At 46.9% G+C, this 27,344-nt stretch overlaps 1 protein-coding gene across 2 annotated transcripts in view; it reads left to right on the forward strand.

The window, feature by feature from the left end:
- The window catches only part of XYLB (xylulokinase), a 123,345-nt gene that overhangs the window by 89,643 nt on the left and 6,358 nt on the right, over nt 1-27,344 (forward strand). Inside the window, exons 16-18 of one of the 2 annotated variants that reach the window (XM_075922825.2) lie at nt 10,189-10,247; nt 17,188-17,275; nt 19,804-19,898. In XM_075922825.2, coding sequence (XP_075778940.2) covers nt 10,189-10,247; nt 17,188-17,275; nt 19,804-19,898 — 242 coding nt within the window. Of the gene's footprint in view, nt 1-6,528; nt 7,516-10,188; nt 10,248-17,187; nt 17,276-19,803; nt 19,899-27,344 lie in introns of those variants that run through there. The other variant, XM_075922828.2, reaches the window with a different exon arrangement.

The raw sequence follows: 27,344 nt of genomic DNA on the forward strand, positions 1-27,344 counted from the left end.
AGGGAACTTCAGCTGAACTTGCTCCTATTGGAAAACACTGCAGCCAGCATCAGACCCTGAGCACTTGACGCCGCCAAGGCAGTCATGGCAGTATCAGAGAAAGCTGCCCCTTTAGGCTCCAGTGCCAAGGACTCTGCCTCAGACCAGCAGTCCAGGAAGTGAGCCCATTCAGCTGCCAGAGGTGACTCCCACTCAAAAAAGTGGCCACCCCCTCATAAAATGCCCCCGGTACCGTTCATACCTAAGGTACAGAAGAGAGAGGCATCGGGATCGTCAGACACCAACACATATTGATAGGCTCAGGACTTCACTGAGACCAGCTCTAAGGTGCAAGTTAAAATGTAAACTGGTACTGCTGGCATCTTCCGACTCTGTGTTGGCACTGAAAAAGCTGCAATCCATCTTGGCACCGAGTGTGTCCATGCCACTCCTGGCACTGAAAACGCATAAACACTGGGTGCTGATGGTACAGCAAATCCCACCGGCACTGGCTGTGGCACCGCCTTCAGCACTGATGACTGCAGATCTTCACGACTAGTGAGGAATTATGGGTCACCTCGATACCGACAACTCTACTATTCGGCACTGACAGTACTCCGACTTTGGCAAGATTCAGCCTCTCTACTCCTGCATGGTTGGCACTGCCACTATCCAGCGATGCAGATGAGGAGCTGTTGCAGGGCATCTTCTCTTTTCCCCCTCCCGGGTCTACTGTCCACCCCACACGCTCTATCCCGGGCTGTAGCATGGCCCTGACTCTAGGGCCTGATGGGCTGCTCAATCAGAACTGGTTATCTAGAAAGGCTCGCTGGCCCTTTAAAGCTGAGTCCACTGGCCCTCTTGCCAGAGTCAATACACAAAGTCAATAGCTGGTCCCTTAAGGCCAGGTTCGCTGGCCCCCTGGCCAGAGTCAATATGCAAAGTTATGGGAGGGCGCTACACTCCTGGTAGGGGGCTCCATGCCCACCCTACTCCACCGGGTCCGGCCCAGGGTCCTATGAGTGACAGGAGGACTCATCACTCACTCAGCGGGGAATCCATCCAAAATGCACCAAGGATTCTGGGGCGGGAGAGGCGGCTCTGGTCCCCTCCCTGGGCCACTTCCTACTTGGTCTGGTGGGATAGAGTTCCAGGTGCTCGCCGGGTCCACTAATTCCCTGGGGGCTGCTTCTCCCTCATCAACGGCCGGGGAGATGTCCCAATTGGTACTCGAGTCTCTGCTGTCTTCCCTCTGATTGGCTGGCTGGTGCTGGTCAGGAGCTCCCCTCTGAGGTCCTTCCTTTCTGGCAGTCAGCCCAGACTGAGCCGCCTTCCAGGCTTTTATACCTGGGCTGCAGTCTGAGCATGCCCAGCAGAGTTGTGGGGGCAGGGCTTCTTCAGCCAGGTGGGCCTGATTAGGCTCAGCCTTCACAGTGCGAGGCTGATACACCCCATCACAGGAGGCTATAGTGGGTACAGAGACACCTGGGTACTCCTCTCCTAAGCAAGCCCAACCACCTCCTCAGTGGCAACCACCACAGTAGCTGTCCTCTGTGGTACCAATGCCCACCAACTGGCCCTGCTAGGACCATTGGGCTTTATATAAGACACAGCAACAGCAGCCTCAGCCTCAGCCACTGACCTCCTGTACAACACAGGCTCTGTCTGTACGCTCTGGATAGGTCAGTGGTAGAGGAAGAAGATATTTGTGGTGAAGAAATCTCTGCTTCTTCTCCATCTCTCACTCATATCTCATCCTCGTCACCAATGCTTCCTGCCCCTACATCAGGAGACAGCTTCAAGGCATTCCAGGAGCTCCGTAAGAGGGTGACTCAGATCTACTGGTGAACCTGCTGGAGACACAGCACAAACTAACCAGTATTCTGCATGCCTTCTCTTCAGTGAAATTGGTACTGCCAATGAACCCTGCCCTGATGGACGCAGTCAAATCCATCTGGCAGACACCTGCTACCTTCCCACCAATCTGTAAAAGATCAGACAGGAAATATTATGTGGTGCCTCAAAGGGCTGATTTTCTGTTCACCCATCCCTGCCCAAACACTCTGGTGAAAGAAGCAGTAAATCAAAGAGGGAAACAAAGTGCTCCCTGAGCCACTCCATATGACAAAGAGTGGAAACATTTGGACTTGATGGGCAGGAAGGCCTATTTGTTGGCCCCATTGCAGCTCATTTCCTGCACTGCATTGCAAGCGGCCTTGGACTCTTCAGATATGGCAGCTTGCTTTGTTGCCATGGCCATGATGATGAGAAGACCATCCTGGCTGCACTTATCTGGCTTTCCATGAGAAGTTCAAGCAGCCATGGAAGACCATCCCTCCGAAGGCTCAAAGCTATTTCCAACTCCATATATGTTTCTCTACACACTCTGAAAGACTACCACTCTGTGTTAAAGAACCTGGCCATCCACTTGCTTACAACAAAGAGGAAGCAGGAAAAATATTTTACACAAAGATATAGGCCCATGCCCTTCAGTCAACCACAGAAGCAATATGAGGCCAGACAAAGACAGCGCCAGACCAGGCACAGGCAGAGCAAGGACCAACTCTCAACCTCCCAACCTTCAAGTACTAGACAAACATCTTGAAGGTCTGGTCAAGGATACGATAGCTCTCCCACTCTCCCTTGGGCTGGCAGTACGCAGGGGCGGGGACAGGCAAGGATTTGGGCTGAAGCTCTTGCTGTGCTTGTGTGCTGGATCCAGCTGCTTGGTGGGATTTTGCCAGCCCTTGGTTTAGAATTGTTCTGGGCAGATCATTTATGTTAATTTATCAGATCTGGAACTTGGTGGGTCCAGTTAGTGCCATCAATGCCTTGTTTGGCTAGATCTAAACTTCAGTGAATCGTGGTTTGCAGTGGTATTTTCGGTTTATTGTGAGTTAAAGCATTCACAACAGACTGGAATATATGCAGCTGTGCCTTATCACAGTCTGGCAGAGATGCCTGTGACTGAGGGTCTGATGCTACAAACTGCTGAGTGGTTTCTGGAGGGCCACAGAAGGGCACTCAGTACATTACACGTGGTTGGGCCTTATGGTATATCGCAATGAAAAGGCTGGAACTGTTCACAAAAGAGCATGAGATTACTTTTGCTAAGTTGGTGGTCATAAGAACGAGAAACATGACTTTTTGAGGTAGTATATGTTGATTTATAAGGAGGACAATTTTAGAGGGTTTGTTTTATAAATCAGACAAAATAATATAAAGTCATCTATAATCAAAAGCCATGTTTGTTTTCTTTAAATTGCAGAATTTCAGGTTTAATTAGGGAAATAAAGAAGTGATTGATTTTTGCCTTTAGTTGCAAATAGTAAATTGCAGTTATTTGCAATCACATTTGTTGCTGCAAGGAGGTGATGTTGCATCTTGAATGCCTGTTTCATCATGCTCTTTAACTTAGGGGCACAGTCGTGATGGAGAAAAAAGCTCCAGCTCCATGAAACTTGTTAGAATATGTAGATACTTCTGAACTACTTGTACCAAGGAAAGGGAACTGTCTTCTCCAGAATTTCAACAGGTGTCTTTCCGTAGACTTCAGTAGTCTTTGGATTGGGTCCACAGTGCATATTTGTAACAGTTAATTCAGCGATCTGCTCACTGTGACAGATATAATGAACACAAGCTTATCCTGGGACTATTTATTTAATGTTATGAATTTACCTGAATGTTTGAGCCAACTTTGAAAACATGAGTACTTCAAAGACCATGGTATGCAAATGGACCAGGCAATGTGAGCCTGTAGAATATTCACAGCTTTTTATATCAATACAGGTTGTATGTATTTATATGTTTCTGGCTTACTGAAGGATTTCCTGTGGAATCTGCAATCACCAGAAGATAATTAATGTGAAATCCAAAAGCTGGTTATACAGATATGCAGACTTTCTGGGGCTTGACCTCTGGGAAAGAGCGGGCAGTGACTGGGTTTACCTATTTTCAGGAGGCTGAGAGGCCTGTTAAAAGTTTATCCTGACAGGGGAGACTTCTGTTTGATTCAGTAAAAAGCCCTGCTTTTTGGTCCCAAATCTGCTGGAGGTTTGGAAGGACTTCAACCTTCAACTATGTGGAAAATGGGCGATTTGTGGCACATTTAGTATGTTTTTTTATATTTCTTTTGTTTTATGTTTTTTCTGTATGCTTTTGTCCTTAAATGTACTCTGTTTTGAAAAAGCTGTTAGGGTTTCTGTAGTCACTACCATTCCTGGTCATAGACCTTGGACACATATGGAAGTGTAGAGACTAGATGCTTAGTCAGACTTGCCTGGGGAGAATCACAGTGAATGTAAGGGGATTGCGGCTTAAAACCCCAGCCTGTGTGGTTGTTCATGCTCTGGGAGGGCGAGGAAGGAGCGGGGACAGAATGCAAATCAGCGAATTCATGATGCTCCGAAAGTGCTGAGAGAAAGGAGTAGGAGTAGGAAGTGCAGACTTGGAACCTTATCTGTGGACTGGCTGATGGTACTTGGTCCTGCCATGAGTTCAGGGGACTGAACTCAATGACCTCTCAAGGTTTATTCCAGTACTACTGTTCTATGATTCTATGAACCCTACGGCTACGTCTACACTGGCATCCCTTCCGGAAAAGGGATGCTAATGTAGCACGTTGGAATAGGCAAATCAGCGGGGGATTTAAATATCCCCCATGGCATTTGCATTAACATGGCTGCCGCTTTTTATTTAAATCCCCCGCGGATTTGCCTATTCCAAACTCTACATTAGCATCCCTTTTCCGGAAAGGGGTGCCAGTGTAGACACAGCCTACAGGTAATTGCTGACTCATTGCAGTTGAGCAGACTCAGACTCTGGGGCAACTAAGGAGAGAGTCATGATGGTCAGGAACCGGGAGCCAGCGTAGAAGAGTGGTCTTCTGTATGAACACTGAAGTCACTTAGTGCAAATTTGGAGAATGCACAAAATAAGCAATATATAGCTTAATGTTTACCTGGGCCCAATAAAAAAAAAGACACCTATTCCTTTATTACAATAATCCAAAGCTGGATGCTTGCATAACAACAGCATATAAAAAAACAAAGGGTTAGAGTGTGCATAGGTAGAAGTAGGTGAAAGAAGCAATTTACCCAAGACGCGGGTGTAATTTTCATTTGGATGCCTACTATTTGCCCTTATCACCTTTATGTTGTGTGTTCCTCCCCTACTTTGGTATAGGCATAGTGGCATCTATGAGGCATTTCCCATTTGGCTGAAGGCAAAAGCAAGTCTCATTCTTTAAAATGCTGACCGTTGTGCTGCAGCAAAGTGAGGCAAACTTATTTGTGTGTGTGTGTTTTGTGTGTGTGTGTGTGTGTGTGTGTGTGTGTGTGTGTGTGTCTAGCAGGATGACTTTCAAATGTGGTGCTTTTATTTGGGATGTGATGCTTTTTTGAGACTATCGTGCCCACAAACAGGTGTAGCAAAAGAGAAATTCAGCTAGTAGGCAAACCAGAAAAAGTTCAGATTTGTTTCCAGGCACAGGGGTTTATTGATTATTTTTCACTTGTTTCTGCATTACATAGTTGTGATAATCTTGACAGGGATCTGTCACTCTATGTAGGTATAATTGAAACTTGTTTCCCCTGAGGAATCAATCTGCCATTTGGTTGATACGTTTACTGACATTGACAGAGATCTTAATGGCTTTTATAACTCAATTTGTGCATCACTGAATATCCACCAAAAAGGAAAATAAGATTAATTTATTTGGGAAAGTGATATCCTCCTTGCAGAGCTTGACTGTGTCATAAAATCTCTATCTGAGCAAGTCACTGTATGTTTAGAAATTGAATGACGCCCTTGTGCAAACTACATCTTCACTTATTTGTTCTTTATGTTCAGGGCTTTGACTACAGATTCTCTGAAAGATAGAATATGAAGAGTTGTTTGTAGCCTCAAGAGTTGTTTGACCACCTTTTCCATTGTGTTTTGTCTTTAGCTCAAGCCAAATTGAGACTAATTATAATATAGATGTAATCTGCAGAGCTGTCAAGCACAGTTAACTCACACAATCAACTAAAAAAAAATTGTGATTTTAAAAAATTAAGTGTAATTAATCACAGTTTTAATTGCACTATTAAATATAGAAAACCAACTGAAATTTATTAACAATTTTGGTTTTCTACATTTCAAATATTTGGTTTAAATGTACAATGCAGAATACAAAGTCTATTGTGCTCACTTCATATTATTTTTATTACAAGCACTTGCCGTGTAAAAATTATAAGAATAGTATTTTTCAATTCACCTCATACAATTATTGTTGTGTAATCTCTTTATCATGAAAAGTGCAACTTATAAATGTAGATTTTTCTTTTGTTACATAACTGTACTCAAAACCAGGTGTGCTAAACATTCGCATACCCCTTAGGCTAGGCCTAAACAAGGGGATAAGTTTGAATCAAGATGCACAACTTCAGCTACATTAATTGCGTAGCTTCAGTTGAAGTCGAAGTATTTTAAATTGAATTTTGGCACTGTCCACACTGTGGGAAGTCGATGGGAGCACACTCTCCTTTTGACTTCCCTTACTCTTTGTAGGAGCAAGACTATCGGTGTTGTCAGGAGCGCTCTGTCAGTTCAAATGAGCATGTCTTCACTAGACCCGCTAATTCGAACCCTGGAAGATCGACTGTAGCAGCTTTGATCTTCTCTGTAGTGTAGACATCGCCTTCATGCTTTGGCCATTGTTCCAAGCTTCCATGTTGATGATGCTCATTAAAAAGATGCATTAATTTAATTTGTTATTGAACTCCTTGGGAGAGAATTATATCACCTGCTCTGTTTTACCTGCTTTCTGACATGTATTTCATGTTATGGAAGTCTTGGATGATGGTGTAGCATATGTTGTTCTATTTAAGAACACTTTCACTGCAGATTTGACAAAAAGAAAAGAAGGTACCAATGTGAGAATTTAAAGGTTAGCTACCGCGCTCAACCCAAGGTTTAAGAATCTTAAGTGCCTTCCAAAGTCTGACAGAGATGAGATGTGGAGCATGTTTTCAGAAGTCTTTAAAGAGCAACAGTCAGCTGTGGAAATTGCTAAACCAAAAAAGAAAATCAACCTTTTGTTGGTGACATCTGACTTAGATGATGAAAATGATTGTGTGTTAATCTGCACTGGTTTGGATTGTTATCAAACAGAACCTATCATCGACATGGAAGCATGTCCTCTGGAATGGTAGGCAAAGTATGAAGGGATGTATGAATCTTTACTGCATCTGGCATATAAATATTCTGCGATGCAGGCTATCATAGTGCCATGAAAATGCCTATCCTCTCTTTAAGGTGACAGTGTAAATAAGCAGGTAGCATTATTTCCTGCAAATGTAAACAAAAGTATTTGTCTGAGCAAATCGCTGGGCAAGACATAGAACTGAGTGAATTTATAGGCTCTAAAGCTTTGCAATGTTCTGTTTCTGAGTGCAGTTTTTTGTACATAATTCTACATTTCTAAGCTCAACTTTAATGATAGACATTGCACTATAGTACTTGTATTAAGTGTATTGAAAAATATTTCTTTTTTTACTGTGCAAATATTTGTAATAAAAATATTAAGTAAACACTGCACTTTGTATTCTGTTGTAATTGAAATAAATTTGAAAACAGAAAACATTCAAAATATTTAAATAAATGTTATTCTGTTACTGCTTAACAGAGTGATTAATCGTGATTACTAGGTCTGTCTAGTGATTAAAAAATTAATCATTGAAATATCTCTTTTGGGAAGGGTCTTCAGCATTATAGAATATAACAGTACCAAACACTACAGCAGTTATTATTGATGATTACAAAACATCTATTTCCATAAATTGAGGCTGTCCATGGACTCCACTTAAGCAATGGTATTTACATGTGAGACTAGCTTTGAGCATATGAACAGTCTTTTTGAAATCAGCAGGGACTACCCTCGCCATCTGGGCAGGAAATAATGTTCCTATCCATTGAAAATTTTGAAGATTTCATTTTCCCCCCCATTGTTCATTCGGATGAAACTGAGAGTTTATTTTTTTTTAAATGGAAAAACCATAGAGCATTCCCAGAATAGCCCCATGGTTAGGACACTCACCGGGAAGTGGGAGTCCTGGATTTGAGACCACCTTCGTCTGCTTCAGACAAGGGATTTGAATCTGGGTCTTCTGCATCCAAGGTGAGTATACTGACCATCAGTCTGTCTGGGGTGGGTTAGTCTCTTGGTCTCATTTTGGCTACCAATCCCATCCTATAGCTGAGATAATTTCCCTACAATGCTTTTGTTGAACCTGACAAAAAAGAGTTTTGGCTTACAGAAATTTGCATTTTTCAATGAAGTATGCAATCAACTCTACTACTAATGCTTAAGTACTTCAATGAATTGAGGGTATGGACATGAAGACAGATTTTGTGCTCTGACAAGCATAAAACAAATGACAAGACGCAGTACAGCCTCCTTAGGCTCTGGGGTAGGGACAAAAACGAGGGGTACAATGTGCGAGACAGGGCTGCCAGCAAATAGGATAGGGATAAGGGTGCAGGATCTGGGAGGGAGGTGGGGTGCAGAAAGGGGAGAGGTTGCGAGGTCTGGGTGGGAGGTAGGGTGCAGAAGCAGGCTGGGAGTAGGGTGTCTGGCCAAGTGGAGGGAGCAGGAGCAAGAGAGAGTGCCGTGTGTGGCCAGGAGAGAGGGTACAGGAGCAACGTGGATGAACGAGCAGGGTGGGTGTCTGGCCAGGAGAGAGGGTGCAGGAAGAAGGGAGGGTGTCAGAGCAAGCTGAGGATGCTGGGTCTTGGGGAGGGTAGAGGAAAGTGAGGGGATTGAGGTGGGAGCGGGTCTGGGCATGAGGGGGGACTTTACCTGGCATCATGCTCCCTTGCAGCAGTGGCTGCAGCCATGCTGTCCCAGCCACCCCAGAGGGAGGGCCTGCTGCTAGAGCCCACGTGGTATGGGCCCGGCCCCAGAGGCCCTGCTGCCACTGTTGACACAATCTGGGGCTGCCCCAGAGGCCTTCCTGTGGCCTGGGGTCGGCCCTGGAGGCCCTGCTGCTGCGGCCCACGTGGTCTGGGGCTGACTCCGGAGGCCAGAGGTGCTGGAGCTGCTGCCACATGATCCCGGGTTGGCCATCGACTGCGTGGCTGCAGCAGCAGCACCTCCAGGGCTAGCCCTAGACTATGTGGCCGCAGCAGCAGTGCCTCCGTTCCTGGCTGAGGTGCTGCTGAGGAACCTCAGCCCCAGCGCTGCCTCCTCCCACCGCAGCCTAACCTGTTGCAAGGAGGAGGGAGCGATCTCCAGCAGCTGCGCAGGGGAGGAGGGGCGGGGCAGACCTCCCTCCCACGTGCTGTTGAAAATTGGCTTGTGTGCCATAAGTGTCATACCTGCCATAGGTTGCGGACCCCTTCTCTGGTGCAAGCTTACAGCGCAGTTGCTAGTTCAGGTAGGTATTTTACAGTCACTTTTCAGACCCTCCTGCCTTCTAGCCCAGGGTTTACAGCTTGTTAGCCACCAAGAGTTGAAAGGGTGTGGACAATCACTTGGAAGTGAACAACAATTATTTACCTTGCAGTATCTGGTTCTTCCAGATTGGTTGTCCACACAGATTCTGAATCTTGCCTTTCATCCCCACTGATTGGCATCCTGCCCCAGGGGGTTTATTAGCAAAGGAGCTGAGTGCAGACTATGATTTCCCTGCATCAGAATGAGTTAGTGCCTCCCTAATTGCTCTTCTTTGAAACACATGCTTATCATTCAAACATATGGAGTTTGCCATGATTTCACTGAGTAGTGATTGTGACCATCACAAAGAGATATGTTTTGAGAAATTTGCTGATTTTTGTAAATTGTCAATTTGCACGTCCATAAGTGAGATCCAAATGGGAACAGGCCTCAAATCACAACTATAGTGTAATACCATTTTGTGTCTGTTGCTGCATCCCTCTTCAGTAGAGCTTACTGTTATTGATACCACAATATAAAATAGGAATTATAAATAATGTATAATCCTTATCCAAGGATTGAAACATGTTCTATAACAGTGGCTAAGCAAGGCTATGCTCAGTTTTATTGCTAGCAAAGAGAGAGGTTACGCATTTGCTCAAATCACACAGTAAGCTAGTGATAAAGTTAGTGATAGAAACTTTGTTGTCTTATTCCCACTTACACTCTCTAATCGCTCAGTTAAGTAGCGTATATCTTGATTATATTTAACTGATCTTTCTATTGCGTTGTAGTGGCAAGAACAAGGATTTTGGCCACTGGTGGAGCATCGTACAATAAAGAAATCTTACAAGTAAGTGCAGAATGCTGAGTTTAAGAAAATTACATTGCAGTGGGTATTAACAGCTTTAGCAATAGAGTTTTATATTGGTATAATGAGTCTGCCACCTCTATAGCTGCACACTACATTCAGAATATATCTTCAGACATTTGAGATTTTGAGATACTTTTTATATTTTGAGATACTGTGTCAAGTGTGTTAACAAATTACAATTGCTCCCCATGTTTTATATGTTAACCCAATGCTAATTTTAAATTGAGTTTGCTGAAGGGTATTTACAGTTGACTAGTTTATCACGTCTTTTTAGCCACCAAACCTGAGTTCAGGTATCAGAGGGATAGCCATGTTAGTCTGGATCTGCAAAAGCGACAAGGAGTCCTGTGGCACCTTATAGACTAACATATGTATTGGAGCATAAGCTTTCGTGGGCAAAAACCCACTTTGTCAGATGCATGTAGTGGAAATTTCCAGAGGCAGGTATAAATATGCAGGCTAGAGATAACGAGGTTAATTCAGTCAGGGAGGGTGAGGCCTACTTCTAGCAGCTGATGTGGAGGTGTGAACACCTAGTGTACGTCTAAACTACATGGCTCCGTTGACGGAGCCATGTAGATTAGGCAGGATGGCAAAGGGAAATGAAGCGTCGATTTAAATAATCGCCACTTCATTTAAATCGAAACAGCTGCCGCGCTGTGCCAATCAGCTGATTGTCAGCACGGCGCAGCAGTCTAGACGGGGAGCTGCTGACCCCAGAACCCTTCGTCTGCAGATCCTGTAAGCCCTTGTTTCATGAGGCATAAAGAATCGGTCGACGAAGGGTTCTGGAGTCAGCAGCTCCCCGTCTAGACTGCCGCGCTGTGCCGACAATCAGCTGATCAGCACAGCGCGATGGCCTTTTTGATTTAAATGAAGTGGTGGTGATTTAAATCGCCGCTTCATTTCCCTTTGCCGTCCTGCCTAATCTACATAGCTCCGTCGACAGAGCCATGTAGTTTAGACACACCCCGAGAGAGGAGAAACTGCTTTTGTACTTGGCTAGTCATTCACAGTCTTTGTTTAATCCTGAAATGATGGTGTCAAATTTGCAGATGAACTGTAGCTCAGCAGTTTTTCTTTGAAATCTGGTCTTGAAGTTTTTTTGCTGCAGGATGGCTGCCTTTAAATCTGCTACTGTGTGTCCAAGGAGATTGAAGTGTTCTCCCACAGGTTTTTGTATATTGCCATTCCTAATATCTGATTTGTATCCATTTATTCTTTTACATAGGGACTGTCTAGTTTAGCCGATGTATATAGCAGAGGGACATTGCTGGCACATGATGGCGTATATTATATTGGTAGATGTGCAGGTAAATGAACCAGTGATGGTGTGGCTGGTGTAGATATGAAGGCTGAGTTGGCACCGAGGTTTGTTGCAGGGATTGGTTCCTGAGTTAGAGTTACTGTGGTGCGGTGTACAGTTGCTGGTGAGAATTTGTTGGTAACAGGGCATTTAAGGCGTCATTTAAAAAAATGTTCAACATTGAACCATTAATTTCAGTGAGGGTATGTCTACACTACAAAGTTAGTTCGAACTAACGGACGTTAGTTCGAACTAACTTTCCTAGGCGCTACACTAGCGCTCCGTTAGTTCGAACTTAATTCGAACTAACGGAGCGCTTAGTTCGAACTAGGTAAACCTCATTTTACGAGGACTAACACCTAGTTCGAACTAGCTAGTTCGAACTAAGGGCTGTGTAGCCCTTTAGTTCGAACTAGTGGGAGGCTAGCCCTCCCCAGGTTTCCCTGGTGGCCACTCTGGCCAACACCAGGGAAACTCTATGCCCCCCTCCCGGCCCCGGACCCCTTAAAGGGGCACGGGCTGGCTACGGTGCCCGTGCCAGGTGCAAGCCTGCCAGCACCCAGCTAGCAGACCCTGCACCTGGCACGGCACAGAGCCACCCACCCGATGCCCCCCAGCCCACCCCCTCTTGCCGGGACCAGGCTGGCGGCTCCCGGGAGCTTGCCCTGGACCGCAAGAGGCGGGCACCTTCCTGGGCTAGTGCGGACATCGTGGACCTCGTCCACGATCTCCGCACTAGGCACAGGAAAGTGGCCGTCTAGGGCAGGAGAGCTGCCAGCCTGGCCACCCAGGAGCAGGTGTGCATGAAAATCAAGGGGGTCCACTGAGACCCCCGACCCTGAGCCCTGAGCTTACAATGGCCGTCCTGGGTCAGACCAAAGATCCATCTAGCCCAGTAGCCTGTCTGCCGACAGCGGCCAACCCTAGGGACCCTGGAGGGGATGGACCGAAGACAGTGACCAAGCCATTTGTCTTGTGCCATCCCTCTCCAGCCTTCCACAAACTTTGGGCAGGGACACCACTCCTACCCCCTGGCTAATAGCACTCCATGGACCCAACCTCCATGACTTGATCTCACTTCCCTTTGAACTCTGTTCCAGTTGTAGCCTTCACAGCCTCCTGCAGCAAGGAGTTCCGCAGGTTAACTATTTGCTTTGTGAAGAACAACAACTTTCTCTTACTAGTTTGAAGCCTGCTACCCATTCCTTTCCTTTGGTGTCCTCTAGTCCTTCTTTATGGGAACTTTTCTGAATGCACCCTCTCCACCCAACCCCTGCTTTTAGAGACCTCTATCCTGTCCCCCCTCTGTCTCCTCTTTTCTAAGCTGAACAGTCCCAGTCTCTGTAGCCTTTCTTCATCTGGGACCTGTTCCCAACCCCTGATCATGTTAGTTGCCCTCCCTTCTCCCAGCCTTTCTCTTCCCCTCTCCCACCTCCTTTTCCCAGTCTCCCCCAGTTTTTTTCAATAAAGACAGAGTCAATGTTGGAAGAAACGTTATCTTTATTTTGTACATCAATAAGAAGGGGGGCTAGGGAAGGGTAAGTGGAAGGAGGTGAGGGAGGAATGGGGTACGAGCCCCCGATGGGGAGGACTGGGCTGGCTCTGCGGGCTTCTGGGGGTGGAAGCTCTCCTGCAGCCCCCCAATTACCCCCTCTCCCCAGATGGCAGCCTGCGGCAAGTGCAGCCGGGCTGATGGCCGAGTGGTGTGATGTGCCCAGTGTGGGTACTCCGGGCACTCCAAGCCAGAACTTCTTTGCAAGCGGGGCACCCCTTAGAACTGTGTGTCCGGGGTGGGGGTCGGGACCCTTTAAGCGCAGCCCTCGGCTAGCCTGAGACAGCATCTCCATGCTCTAAGTCCTCCTTTTATGCCCTGCCGGCACTGCTTCCGGCCATCCTTAAGCCCTGTTCAGAGTCCACTCAATGTGGACTTGCTAGTTCGAATTAGCAAAACGCTAATTCGAACTAGTTTTTAGTTCTAGACACGTTAGTTCGAATTAGCTTAGTTCGAATTAACTAATTCGAACTAAGTTAGTTCGAACTAGCGCTGTAGTGTAGACGTACCCTGAGAGAAGAGTTAGGTCAGTGGTGAACACTTTTGAAAGTCTCAGCCACGATGTCTGTAGGGGTGCTGGAGGTAGGACACGTATAGCATAGGCAGTATTGATTTCATCTACTGCATACTGCCCCGCCAATGCACCTCAGTTCCATTCTGAAAGGACCACCTCTTGGTGATGAGAAAGTAGTTTAGCCTCCCTAGCCTGTTTAGTCTTCAGCCTCTCTCATGTGATTGATAATTAGTGCCAGTTGTGATGGTTGTATCTGTGATAAGGACAGTTGTCCAGTAGTAACTGGACTTGAGATTGCTTATTTATTTCTACCTACCACAGAACAGCCAAAGGTCTTTGTGACAAAATGACTCACCAGCCAATGTGCCGCCTCGAGTTGGGCAGCATTAGGGTTTCCTCGCTGTCATCTCAATTACACACCATTGGGGTCTGCTGGGTGCCCCTTTGTCTAGCGACTCAGCTCTCTGGCTAGGCCATGGTTTAGTCTCACTGCTTCTGAGGAAAGTGAGAGACCTGTCCAAATACAATCTGGCAGCCTTGTGTGAGGACTGCAGCCTGACTCTAGGCCTTATAACCCTTGTCTGGGGCTTTCACCAGTCTTTTTGCTTCCCTGTAGGGAAACTCTGTCCATCCCTCTGTCCTGCATTTCAGCCTAGAGCCCCAATAGCAGGCTATTAAGATCTGCTTCTTCAGACCACCTGCTTCTTGCCTGTAGCAATCTGCCTCTAGGCCTTCTTCCCCAGCTGCAATGGGCAACATCAAGTGATCCATCTCTTGTCATCCAGTGCTAGCACCTGGCAGCTAGAAGCCTAGAGACAGATCATGGGATTGCATTCTTCCCCATTTATGGATCTATCCTTCATGAATTTATCTAATTTTTTTAAATTCAGTTACAATTTTGGCTTTCATAAGATCCCCAGGCAATGAGTTCCATGGGTTGACTGTGTGTTGCATGAAGTAGTACTTCCTTTTATTTGTTACTAGTAGACTTAAGCTGGCATTACCCAAGTCCTTCAGGTCAGGGCCTTAGGGATATGGAGGAGGTACAGGAGGCTGGAGTCAGGGGCCCATTTTTTTTCCCCTAGCCCACCAGCGCCTATCTCCCCCCACAGGATCCCCTCCCCATGGGCCTGGTTTCTCTCCCCCCTAGGTCTTCTCATGAAAAGTTCTATCAGTTATTTTAATCACTTATGAGGAAGAAATCCCACATTCTAAATGGTTTGTTATGTGTATGAATTTATATGAAATTAATAGGTAGCAGGTTTAAAACAAACAAACAGAATTTTTTCTTCACTCAGCACACAATCACCCAGTGGAACTCCTTGCCAGAGGATGTTGTGAAAACTAGGACTTTAACAGGATTCAAAAAAGAACTAGATAGATTTGTGGAGGTTAGGTCCATGGCTATTAGCCAAGATGGATAGGAATGGTGTTCCTAGCCTCTGTCAGAAGCTGGGAATGTGTGATGGGAGAGGGATTGCTTAATGATTCCCTGTTCTGTTCACTCCCACTGGGGCATTTGGCATTGGCCACTTTTGGAAGACAGGACACTGGACTCAATGGACCTTTGGTCTGACCCAGTATGACCATTCTTATGTTAATTTATGAATACACTTAAATTCAGTCACCGAGACACTAAAAGGATGGCTTGATCAATTTTCCGTTTGTCCCCTAAATAGAGTTGTATTTGATGCCTGATACAGATGGATACTCAGAGATGCTTATTTCACAATGCTATCTGAAGGGAACACAGCACTGGCTTGGTTTAGATTAAAAATAAAACACGTTTATTAACAAAATAAGATAGAATTTTATATAAGTTCAAGTAAAGGGTAGAGATAGGTGTGGTTATAAGCAAACAAAACTGAAAACATTTTCCAATGGCTAACACTTAATACAACATAGAATCATAGGGCTGGAAGAGACCGCAGGAGGTCATCGAGATCAATCCCTTGCCCAAAGCAGGACCAACCCTAACTAAATCATCCCAGCCAAGGCTTTGTTAAGACAGGACTTAAAAATCTCTAGGGATGGAGATTCTACCACCTCCCTAGGTTACCCATTCCAGTGCTTCACCACCCTCCTAGTAAAATAGTTTTTCCTAATATCTAATCTAGACCTCCCCCACTGCAACTTGAGACCATTGCTCCTCCTTCTGCCATCTGTCACTACAAAGAACAGCTTCTCTCCATCCTCTTTAGAACATCCCTTCAGGTAGTTAAAGGCTGTTATCACATTTGCCATGTTTACATTTATTCAAAGTTGTTTTCTTACCAATCTACCTTCCAGCAAGATGGCTGATCACCACTCAGGTGACAAAGTCCAAAGTACTTGGTTCCTCTATCTCATTAGATGGAAAATAAATGGAGGTTCTTTGCCTCTCTGTGTTAAAGTGCTTGCAATGGATCCTTCTGCAGGTTATCTTAAAGCAAAGTTCAGTCAAGCTATGAGGAAGGCAACATAATCTTGTGGTAAAGGAAGCTTCACGCTGGTTTCTTTTTCTGCTGCTTGCTAAAATGCAAATTGGTCAGTTTCCTGCAATGTCTTCCCCTTGCTATGATTATCTCCTCCCCTTGTTGCCTTGATAGTTCTGTTTATTTTTTTGTAAATTGCATTTCCATTGTCCATTGTGTTTTAGAAGTGCACTCAAAGTGGGAGAGCCACATTCCATTGTCTAGAGTGGGGTAACTTCAGCCCTGCCCAGCACACAGTCTTTAAGAACATAATTCATAGTATGTTTGTAATTTTGAATTTGACCCCGGTGCATACAGCACACAGTAATATAAATGATGAATATCTTATTAGCTTACTGTTGTCTTGCATTATACCTATTTAAATACAGGTTATAACGTTAATGAGTTGGTTCGTACACTGAACTATCCTGGCCAGCTGAAACTCACTACCAGATGCCACTTAACTCCTTATCCTTTTTCATTGGGATACTGTTAGGGTCACACTGTCTCCTGCACCACTCTGCCCGCAGAGCCCAGAACTAGGGCTATGCTGGGGACAGAAAGAAGGAGTAGCTGGAATGCTCTGGACCTCGAAGCTGCTCTAACCTTGGTTATGTCTGAGCAGAGAATTGGGGAATTGCCGTCAACTTCCTGTCTTCTCCCCTTCTCCCTTCTACTTTGCTCCATATAAACTTAGTGAAGCAGAGAATCTGGCCCACAATTTTGTGGTTCAAGAGTGAACATATCTGATCCTTACACGTTTTGGGGGATGTGTTTTCTGAGATCTTACCTGAGAGATAATGACTTCATACAACCCTCTCTTAGTTTGTAATAAAGGAGTGACAACACAGTAAGAAATATATCTTCATTTCCTGGTCCCAGTCACCTGGTCTGAGTCAGATTTACCAATGGTTAGTACTGTGTCACATGAGAAGGGTCAATACACATTGACCCCAGAGGTAACTGTTAAAAGGCCTGCTCAAACATTTGCTTATCATGTGAAGGAACCATTTGCTTGCCTCAGCAACTATAAGGAATGATTTATTGCCCTGTGTTGCATAGTCATGTATAACAGATGCTTTTATATTTCCCAGGTCCTGTCTGATGTGTTTAGTGCACCAGTATATACTATTGACACCGCCAACTCTGCTTGTTTAGGATGTGCTTACAGAGCAATTCATGGTAAGGCTGTAAAGAAAAGTCCTCCTAACAACCTGAACATTTAATTTTCAATCACCCAATGCCCATGGTTAAAGCTTCTGAAAAAAAGTGAAGAATAAATCCTAGTGGACCTGATCCATAGCCCACTGAAGTCAAAGGGAGTATTTCCACTGACATCAATAAAGAAAACATTGAAACCTTTTATGTTGGACATAATATTTTACTTTATTTAAAATGAAGTTTGATAAAACATAAGAAAGTTTAAAACACTTAATCTGTTTAATAATTAAACTAATCCGTTCTCCCTAGCTGCAGCACTAGCAAAATGGCGGGGTAATTATGTAATTAACGGTGAGTTTCCATTAGTAACTGGTAGTCTGCTGAAAGGTTTGCATTGACCCAGGTGGTCCACAGGGCACACAGTGGAGAGAGCCCTTCCTTCCTTTCCCACTGGGAGAGCAGCACAGCCCAGGGCAGGAGGGTTAAATCTTGGTACCACTTCAGGAAGGTTGCTGACTCTTGTTTTAGGGCTTCACTCACCATCACTTCTTGCAGCAGAATTTAGTCTTGGGCTCGCAGTGGCAGATCTTTTGCCTAGAGGATAATGTAGGGCACAACAACACAAACTGCCTGCAGTCTCCTCTCAGCTAGCAGTAGGGTCTGGACAAAATGGCAATGCAAATGGAAGTGGATGCAGTCTGCTGGGTGAGATGTGCAGCCATGATGCATTGATCCTCCTCCAGGAGATACCTGGGTGTTAATTAAAGCTCCCCTCCTTTGACTAAACCCACAAAGGAAAGGGGAAGAAGTTCAAGAAAACCAGCCTAGTAATAGTCCTGCCAAAATGGGCGACATTAAAATAAATCTTCAGTGTAAATCTTGGCATTTTTAAATGACAAACCATCTATCAGCGTATACAAGCTGTGCTGTGCTGCACATTCAAGCTGTGTACACTTCATGTTGTGAATGCATAAATCTCTTGCTCATTTCATTTACTGCCATAGATCACCAGTTGTAATGCAACAGCTGAAGTCCTAGAGATAAAGGTGTCAATTTGTGTATTGATGCAAAAACTTGTAATGGCTGGGTCCCAGCATTTTAATAATGTTGACTCCCAGGAAGGACTGTCTTCTTCAGGTATTTTGGAACACTTGAATAGACCATGACGTCATTTCCTGAGTATTTTACTGTTGAACCAGTTCACAAGTGTGGGCCAAGACCTTAGTCAGGCAAAATTCTCATAGGCCTCAATTACACATTTTAGCAATGGGACGGCTTGAACCCATGTTTGTGCAGGATCGTAACAGGGAGAAAGAAGCAAGACAGTGTAGATCATCACAAAAGCATGCAGGTTTCATTTACAGAAGTCAATTTTGGTTTCAGCTGCACGGTTACACCCACATTGACTGTTCTCACAAGTGTGAAGACAAAATAACTCTGCACAGCAGAGAAGCTGAATCAGTAATTTTAACACAAAAATATGCTTCTGCCACTTTGTTTTCAAAGAAGAAGCAATGGTGCCATCATTTAGGAGAGTGGAAATAAAGCAGCACCAGACTGTCCCAAGGAGTGGAGCAATCTGTGAACATTTTTACACTTTAGAATCAAATCCCCAAATCCTTCCTCTGTTTTATTCCAGATATGTCCTATACTTCAAAAATCATCCTTAATTTTTCCAGTATATGCTGCTAGAGGCAAATTCTTGTCCATTGAATGCAGCTTGAGATGCAGAGCTTTCCTTAAGATTTATGCAGCTATTTCATATGGTCAGAAGATGGGATTCCCTTTGTCAGTATAGTATTTGAAATCTTTGCTCAGGTATACTGATGTCCAGCCTGCCCCTCCCACCATGGCATGCTATGTGTTTTTCAACAGCATTTTTGATTGATGCTGTTCAGCTGTCTCCTCTGGCTGAGAAGAGGAATTGTCTAAAAATAAAGACTTGCTAACATAAATGAAATATTGATGACAATAGCCCTTTAACAGCATTATGATTTATATCTATAAATACAGTATTCCATAGTTGGTCTAGGTTGTTTGGCAGGAATAGCCAAGAATGCCTGAAACACCGTAGCTTACTCTGCAAGGGAGAATGCTATAATAAAGGGATTCCTTTGTATTGTTCACCTGCCTCATATGTCATCCTAGTTTTATGACTATTTGTAGAACACCTTTTTTATTCCATTTTCACATCTCCTCCCTACCTTTCTAGCTGTGCTTTTTATTTTGGTTACGCTTTGTCCTTGGATCTCTTGCTTCTGCATAATTTCACTGATGCTTACTGTATTATTGGTGTCCATATATGATTACTGCATCTCTGCCACTAACCCGCAGTAGAGTACAAATTGAATGATTGACATAAACTCAATCTCGAGTCCCCACTTTCCAGATTAGCGCATTGGAATGTAAGATCTTTGCCATTTATCCTTCACTCTTGAATGCTGACCTGGCGAGGGAGGATCAATATAATGTATTAATTTGCCAGTGAGTCAAGGCACATCCCTCATCTTGTTTTTGAGCATTGATCAGTATTGTGATTCTCTCTGCAGGGCTTGTGGCACAAACAAGTGTGTCCTGGGTAGATGTAGTGAAATTAGCACCAGAACCTAGATTAGTTGTTACACCAACTGCTGGGACAGATCAGGTGAGTAGGCTTTAGAATTTCATCATTTGCAGTTTCATTTCATTTTGTTTCATTTCATTTTCTGTATGTTTTAAGAATGGTTATTATATTTGCCAATTAAATGGATGTACTTGGAACTTTGGAGGCACTAGGGTTGATTTGGGGAGATCTCTGTTTTTTTAGTGATATAGTATCTGAGTGCACTATATTCAGACCCATAAAAGAGTACATTTTCTCAATCACATACATGCAGAGAGGAAAAAATGTCAACTTTCAAGGACCAAAGTGTTATAATTTAGGCTTTAATGCTAGTGCTGGTCATTTGGGTTCTGACTGGTAATACTAACAGAGTGGTCTCTAGTTTCAGCAAAGTGGTACTTGGAAAGATGTGACTGAAGTTATTTTCTCTCTCTGGAAAAAATCAGAAAAATCCCTTCTTGCTTGGTTCTTAACATTGATCAGCAGTCACTCATGATAGGCGTACACATCTTCTTTAATAACTTCCAGTCTGAACAACCATATGGTCGCTAATTAGAAACAATGCAGTTTTCTCGATGGCGGTAAACCTCATTTTACAAGGAGTAACGCCTTTGTTGACAGAGTTCTGCCGACAAAAGGTAAGTATGGATGTGGGGAAGAATTTATGTCGAAAGTAAAGGCCTCCCGGAAGAAGCCCTGGTGGACATTCGTGCCATAGCTTTCAACTCTATTGTTCCTGCCTGTAGCCATCTTTAAAAGGCACAGGCACCCAGGATTAGCATTCTGGCAGCAAGCCAGCTACAGCCAGGACCCTGACTGAGCAGCTGTTCCTGGTAGGGCCACTCGGAGCGATGTCCCAGGGACAAGCCCCCCAAGATCTCCCTGGCCTTTCCAGGGACACATCCGCCCAGGAAGCCAGGGGCACCAAACGCTGGGCACCCTCCTGGTCTGGGCCCAAGATAAAAGCCCTCTTGGAGCTCTGGTCCGAGGAGGGGGCTCTTCAGGCCCTACAGTCCAGGTGGAGGAACGCTGACATTTATGCCAGAATGGATGATGGCCTTGCAAGGAAAGGCCCCCCCGCCCGCCCCCCGCACCTTAGCCCAGGTCAGAGCCAAGGTCTAGGAGCTGAGGCAGGGGCCACGAGCACAGTTCCTGCTCTTGGGAAACGGCATTCTATTGTGCCTATTATGAGGACCTGGACCGGATCCAGGGGTAGGGGAATCCCTGCCTCCTGAGAGGGTTGTGGAGTTTGGGTTGGAGACCCCTGTGCAGCAGCGGCCGCAACTCCAGGGTGAGACCCCAGCAGAGGACCAGCAGCTCCAAGAGGAGGAGGAGGAAGAGGAAGACACCACCAGGAGCACAGTGACCCTGACCTAGGAGCCAGACACCCAGACTCAGGAGGCCTCCCAGACAACTTCAGACACCGGGAAGGGAACATCAGGTGAGTGCTGTGAGGGTCCAACACATACAGGGCGGGGCAGACAGGAGCAAAGTGGATGGTGCAGTGCTGTGACATGTCATGCTGATCACAGCCATGGGGGGACAATGATGCCAGGTGCAGGCATGGGTTGGGGAGGCTGGGATTGCCACACAGCTTCAAGCCTCTCAGCTGTGAGAACCCCAACTGTGGCCTGACACTTGTCTGTGCTGCTTGGCCATGGGATGTGTGTGGGGGGGGCAGGATGGTGGCCTGAACACCTCTGGGCTCCAGGAAGGCTGTGACTGCTGCCAGGCCACACCATGCCTTACTGAGATGCACATGAGCATCCTCTGACCCTAGGACAGGCACTGACTGCTGAGAAGAAGGAGGGCATGCCCTCTGAGGGGAAGTGTGAGTGTGCATGACTGACGACTTTTCCCTCTTGTCTTCCACAGCTGGACCAGCTGACCAGGAGGGGGCGCCACACCTGCCCCACCACCCTGATGGCTGCAGGGAATCCTTCGGCACTGGTGCATGTATTTGGACCTGGTGCGCGAGCACATCTTGGTCCTGCAAGGGATGCAGGATGCAGTGAACTGGAGGATGGAGGCAGAGGCAGAGTGGCGCAGGTACTTGCTGGATGAGTTTCTCCAGTAGCAAACTGAGATTTGCACTGCTGTCCGGGAGGCCATGGCCTTCCCCGGTCCTGTGCCTGGTCCTGCTCAGCCTGCCCGCCCCCTCAGCCCCTGCCATCCCAGACGCAGGTACAGCCCCACTTCCTGCCCAGCCCCCTACTGTCCTAGCCTGCATGTGCGGCCTTGTGTGAGAAGGCCTCCACAGCCAAAGTGCAGGGGGCTCTTCATCAAGGCAGCACCCTCAGCCCTGAGCTTTCCTCCCCCGTTCCAGGTTGACATTCCCCCTTCCCACCTGTGAGAGTCAGTAAGGGAAGCACTTTACTTTGTTTACAAACCCTTTATTTTTCTGAACAAAAGAGTATTTTAGTTTTTCAAAAAACCAACAGTGAAATAAACTGTAAACATTTTTTTCAACAACACCTGTCTCTGTTCTCAGTGTGTGATGAATGTGTACAATGTGTGAATGTGGAGCCGGGAAGGGTTTTGGGAAGGAAGACACTGGGGGCATGGGGCAATCCCACAAATGGAAGGCCCCGAGGAAAATCATCGGCTTCCTTGGGAGAATTGTTCCCTCAGGGCTTCTCAAATGCCAGAATCCCAGCTGGTGGGCTTACCAGATGGTAGCTGTCTGGGACTGCTCAAAGTGCCTCCCCTCCACATCAGCCCGTGTCCCCCACGTGGGGAGGAAGGCCTCCCCTTTCCTCTCCACTAGGTTGTGCAGCACACAGCATGCAGCAACCATATCGGGGATGTTGTGTTCCCCCATGTCCAGCTGAGTGAGTAGGCATCTAAATCTTCCCTTCAGACGGCCAAAGGAGCACTCCGCCTGGAAGCGAGCCCAATTCAGGCGGGAGTTAGAGTTCCCTGCTCTCATCCAGGTGTCCCGTGAATGGCTTCATGAGCCAGGAAATAAGGGGGCACGCCGTGTCTGCCACGATGCACGTAGGCATCTGCACATCCCCGGCTGCATAGTTTCTCTCTGGAAAGAATGCCCCAGTCTGCGGTACAGATATGAGTTCTGGAATATGCAGATATTGTGTGCCCGGCCTGACCACCTGACACAAATGTCTGTGAATTGTCCCCGATGGTCGACCAGGGCCAGCAGCACCATGGAAAAGTAGCCCTTTCTATTAATATACTGTGCTGCTCGATAGGTTGGCACGCAGATCGGGATGTGAGTCCCATCGAGTGCTCCACCGCAGTTCGGAAAACCCAGCCCCGCAAATCCAGCCAAGATGGTATCCAGGTCTCCGAGGCAGACAGTCTTGTGAAGCAGCTCTGAGTTTATGGCTGTCACCACCTGCAGAAAGGGACAAATACAAACACACACAACAGGACATTAGAGGAGCTGCATGACCTGATGAGAGGTGCTCCTCCACCCTCCCCTCCCAGACCCCAAGAGCCCCCTCTCAGGCAGCCCCCCCGTATCCTCCACACCACCGCAGGGTGAAGCCAGGCAGGTTTGTACCACTCCTACCTCATCCCCCATTCCCTGTGCCCGGTCCTGACTGTCCCCCTTATCCGTCCGTCCCCATGGACTGTCCCCCGAGAGTGACTGACCTCCATCAAGACGGCTCTGACAGTAGACCTCCTCACACCAAACTGATGTCCCACGGAGCGGTAGCTGTTGGGGGTGGCCAGCTTCCACAGAGCAATAGTGGCGCGCTTCTCCACGGGGATGCGGGCCACATGTGGGTGTCCTGGCATTGCAGGGCAGGGGCAAGCCAGTCACAGAGCTCCTGGAAGGTGGACTTCCGCATCCGGAAATTTGGGAGCCACTGGTTATCGTCCCGCTGCTGCATAACTAGCTGGTCCCACCGGTTGGAACTGGTGTCCAGCCTCCAAACTCGCCTCTCCAGGAATAAGTTTGGTGGCAGGGGCAGTGGGGCTCAAAGCTGGGCTCTGAATCCAGCTCTGCCGCAGACGTCATGATGCTCTCATGAAGATGCAGCAGAACTTCCATCATCACAGTGTGGGGCCATGCCTGCCCAGAGGCAGCTCAGGCTCCATGGCCAAAAACACAGTGAAAAGCACAAAAACAAACCTGAAAACAAACTGCTGTGGTGTCTGAGGAAGCAGGGCAACCAAAGCAAGAACTGCAACAGCTTTGCTTTCCCTCTAGGAGGTAGGCAAGCCAGAAGCAGGAGCAGAACAACAGCTGTCCAGGAGGATCCCTTTAAGCACGTGTCTGTGCAAAGAGCATGCAGCAGTGCCTGAAATTTAAGGCTGGCCCCTGTGACCTGCCAGGAGCACTTCTGGGTGCCTTCTTTTGTTGACAGAGCGTCCGGCAGTCTGGATGCTCTTTTTCGACAGTGGATCAATTTTTCGTATCAGCATCTGTCGACAAAGCCTCTGTCGAAAAAAGCCTGTAGTCTAGACGTACCTTTGATGTGCTGAAATACCACTGAGCCCACCTTCCTGCCCTGTGGAATGACCCACCACCCTGTGTTACTGAGCCAAACCTTCTGGTTTCCTCCAGCAATGGCACAGAGTTGTGGTCACAGCCCATAGCAGAGTAACATAGACACAGAGATCAGCTCAGCTCTGGGAAGGCTTAGTCAAAGGGACTTGACAGCACCCAGGTGCACAATCCCAGTGGACCAGAACTAGGAGTATTAATGTTTAAAATGTTAACTGGTTAAACACTAGATTTAATAGATTGACTTTGGAGCAGCCCCCCCACCTGTGTCAGGCTGCTCCAGCCCAGCTATTCCCACCATGCTATGGGCTGCTCTGACCATGCTGGGCTGAGCCTTCCAGGGGGCTCCTCCAGCCAAACCAGCCATGCTGCAGGCAGGGGGTCTGCTTGGGCCAGGCAGGACCTACCATGGGGCTGCTTGGGCTGGCCAGCAACACCAGGCTGTGCCACGGGCAGGGGGTTGCTTGGGCCAGACCCACCTGCAACAGCCCCCCCCCCCACTCACACAGTAGTGGGCCTGGCCCAGCCCGGATGGAGCAGCCTCCTGCCCACAGCACATTGAGCTCAGTCAGTTAACCAGTTAGCCTATAAGCAGGGCTCGCCAAGTGGCGGCAAGCCCTGATCGCCAGCCGCGGGGTTCTGTGAGCTGCGCATGTGCAGATCACGCGCCACAGGCGAGTAGATTACATGATTTGTTGAGCCCTGCCAATACGCAGGCTGGTAAGGCTTATGCTTACTGCATGACCAATTAACCCTTTAAATTCCTAACCAGAACCCCCAGATAAATCCATTTTACTGACTCTGTATAAAGGTTTGTATAGAGCAAGCTCATAAGTTGATTGTCCCTGTGGTGGAGCGGCCCAACCCTGCACTGGCCAAGGGGAGAGCAAGCTGTCCTGCTGGGCTGGGAAGGCTCCGCCTCCACAGCAGTGCTGGGCATGCTCCAACTGCGGGCCAGGTATAAAGGCCAGGGAAACAGCTCAGTCGTGGCTAACCTCCGGAGGGGAAGGAGCTCCAGCCCAAGCATCGGAGCAGCTGCCAACTCCACCAGAGCCAGAGGCCCAGCCAACGCCACAGCTACGGACACCCCACCAGTCGCTGGCGCCCACGGCTTGCAGCCACCCTAGCCGCTGGCGCCGCCCCAGCAGCCACCGTGCCAGCGGTCGATCCCAAACCTGAACACGGTTGCTCCAGACGCTGTGACGGTCAGTGCCACTGGCACGCCTGCCAACGCCGCCTCCACAGCTGGACCTGCATACCCAGGTGGGACCTACGCCGGACAGGGAGACTGGGTAGGAAGCAGTCCAGGGCGGGGAGCAGGAACAGGCCCAGCAGGCTTGGTGCGTTTCGGAGAAAACTCCCCGCCGAGCCAGTGGCGGGAACCACCCACCACTCATAGGGCCCTGGGCTGGGGCCCGGTGGAGAGGGAGGGCCCGGGCTCCCCTACCCCTCCTTCCCAGATTCCGGACTAGGGGTGGATCCTGAAAGGCTAGGCCTCTGGGCCTCTTTGCAAAGGACTAGGCCTCTGAGCCAGACGGCGCGGGGCACAGTCCCCTTTATCAATGGGAGATATGCACAGCTGCCCCCCCTCTTCAGTTAACAATTATTTTACACTGGGCTTATTAATAAGCAAGTATAAAAAGTAGGATTGAAGTAGTTGCAAGTCATAGCAGACAGATCAGAAACATTGTGGCTGGCTTCTGGCCTATGGGGCAGAGTCACAAGTTCATTTCTTTTGGTCTGTCTAGTCCCCGTTTAGTTACCACTTGCAACGGTGGGTAAAGCTGAGTGGGATCCTTGGTCCCATGCAGGGCTAGATACAGCCTACGTCAAAGAATCCACAGTGAATTCTTTTGTGTGTCAGATTTTACTGCCATACAGTATCCTGACAACTAAAATAATTAGTTGTTTCCGTCTCAATACTTTCTTCCTCCATTCTCACTCCGTTAGACCGGGCTATTATCACACATCTTTTTATTAGTTTTAAATGATACAGAGACAGTGAATTATTGCTCCAGTTGATACTGAGTCATTAAAGAGATGGTAGCAGCTAAACAAGTTGAGGAATGACCATTTCTGCACCCCCTTTACCATGCCAGCTGCATCACATAAAAAGCAGTTTCATTCAATTACAAATTTCACTCCAATTTTTATCTCCTTTTCTATGATTTTACAGTTGATAGTGGATTTGTCGGTTAGTTTCATGGCTGTGAAACTACAGAAAGCCAGAGGGCCTGTCAGTAATATAGTGGGTTAGTATGAACAGTGCAGTAAAAATTCATAATATGATGAGTCAGTTTGGTTCTGTTTTTTACAGGGCTACATCTTCCTGTTCATCCAATTTTTCTGTTTAGTTTAGTGGCTTTCACTTAAATGATGGTTCTTTTTATAAACTTCAAAGTGATCCTGAGGTTAAGCTCTGTCTTGTTGAGGAGCTCTTGCAGAGGAACTTGGCTAACCCCTGTGAAGTTGCTGATTTCACAGATCCCTCGCTTTTTGTACTGCGAGGGCCAGATCTTGGCAGTGTAGGGAAAGCTGGTCCTAACTCAGGAATCTAGTCTGGTTTCCTCCTTTTGCCAGTATAGGTTTGAAGCGACAAGGACCAGATCACTGGAAAGAGGAAAGCCTGCTTTTGACTGCTGTAAAATATTATAGCTCACTGTATTTGAATCCTGAATGTGAAACTTAAGCACAACTTAATTTCAAAAATCAAAGTATAATTTCTATTCTATCGTGTTTACAATTGTAGGGTAGATTTGGCTTGACCCCCTATGTGGATGTGAAGGATGTGCGCATGGATCCAATCTCCTTTTGTGCTTCTCATACAGGAGCTGAGGACCATCGCCAGACCTTGCACTTACTTGAGCAGAAGGGGTGTGTGGTGCTAGCACTGCCAACTGCCCTAAAGAGGAGGAGGGACAGAGTGAACATGGGCCCTGAACTTGTCCATCCCTCAGCACTGGCTTGCGGCCATACTGGTAGCAGTAGTTATGCTCTCTTTCACATTGGGGAAC

Source organism: Pelodiscus sinensis, chromosome 2 (assembly GCF_052426305.1).
Source record: "Pelodiscus sinensis isolate ZL-2025 chromosome 2, ASM5242630v1, whole genome shotgun sequence".
Taxonomy (NCBI): domain Eukaryota; kingdom Metazoa; phylum Chordata; order Testudines; family Trionychidae; genus Pelodiscus; species Pelodiscus sinensis.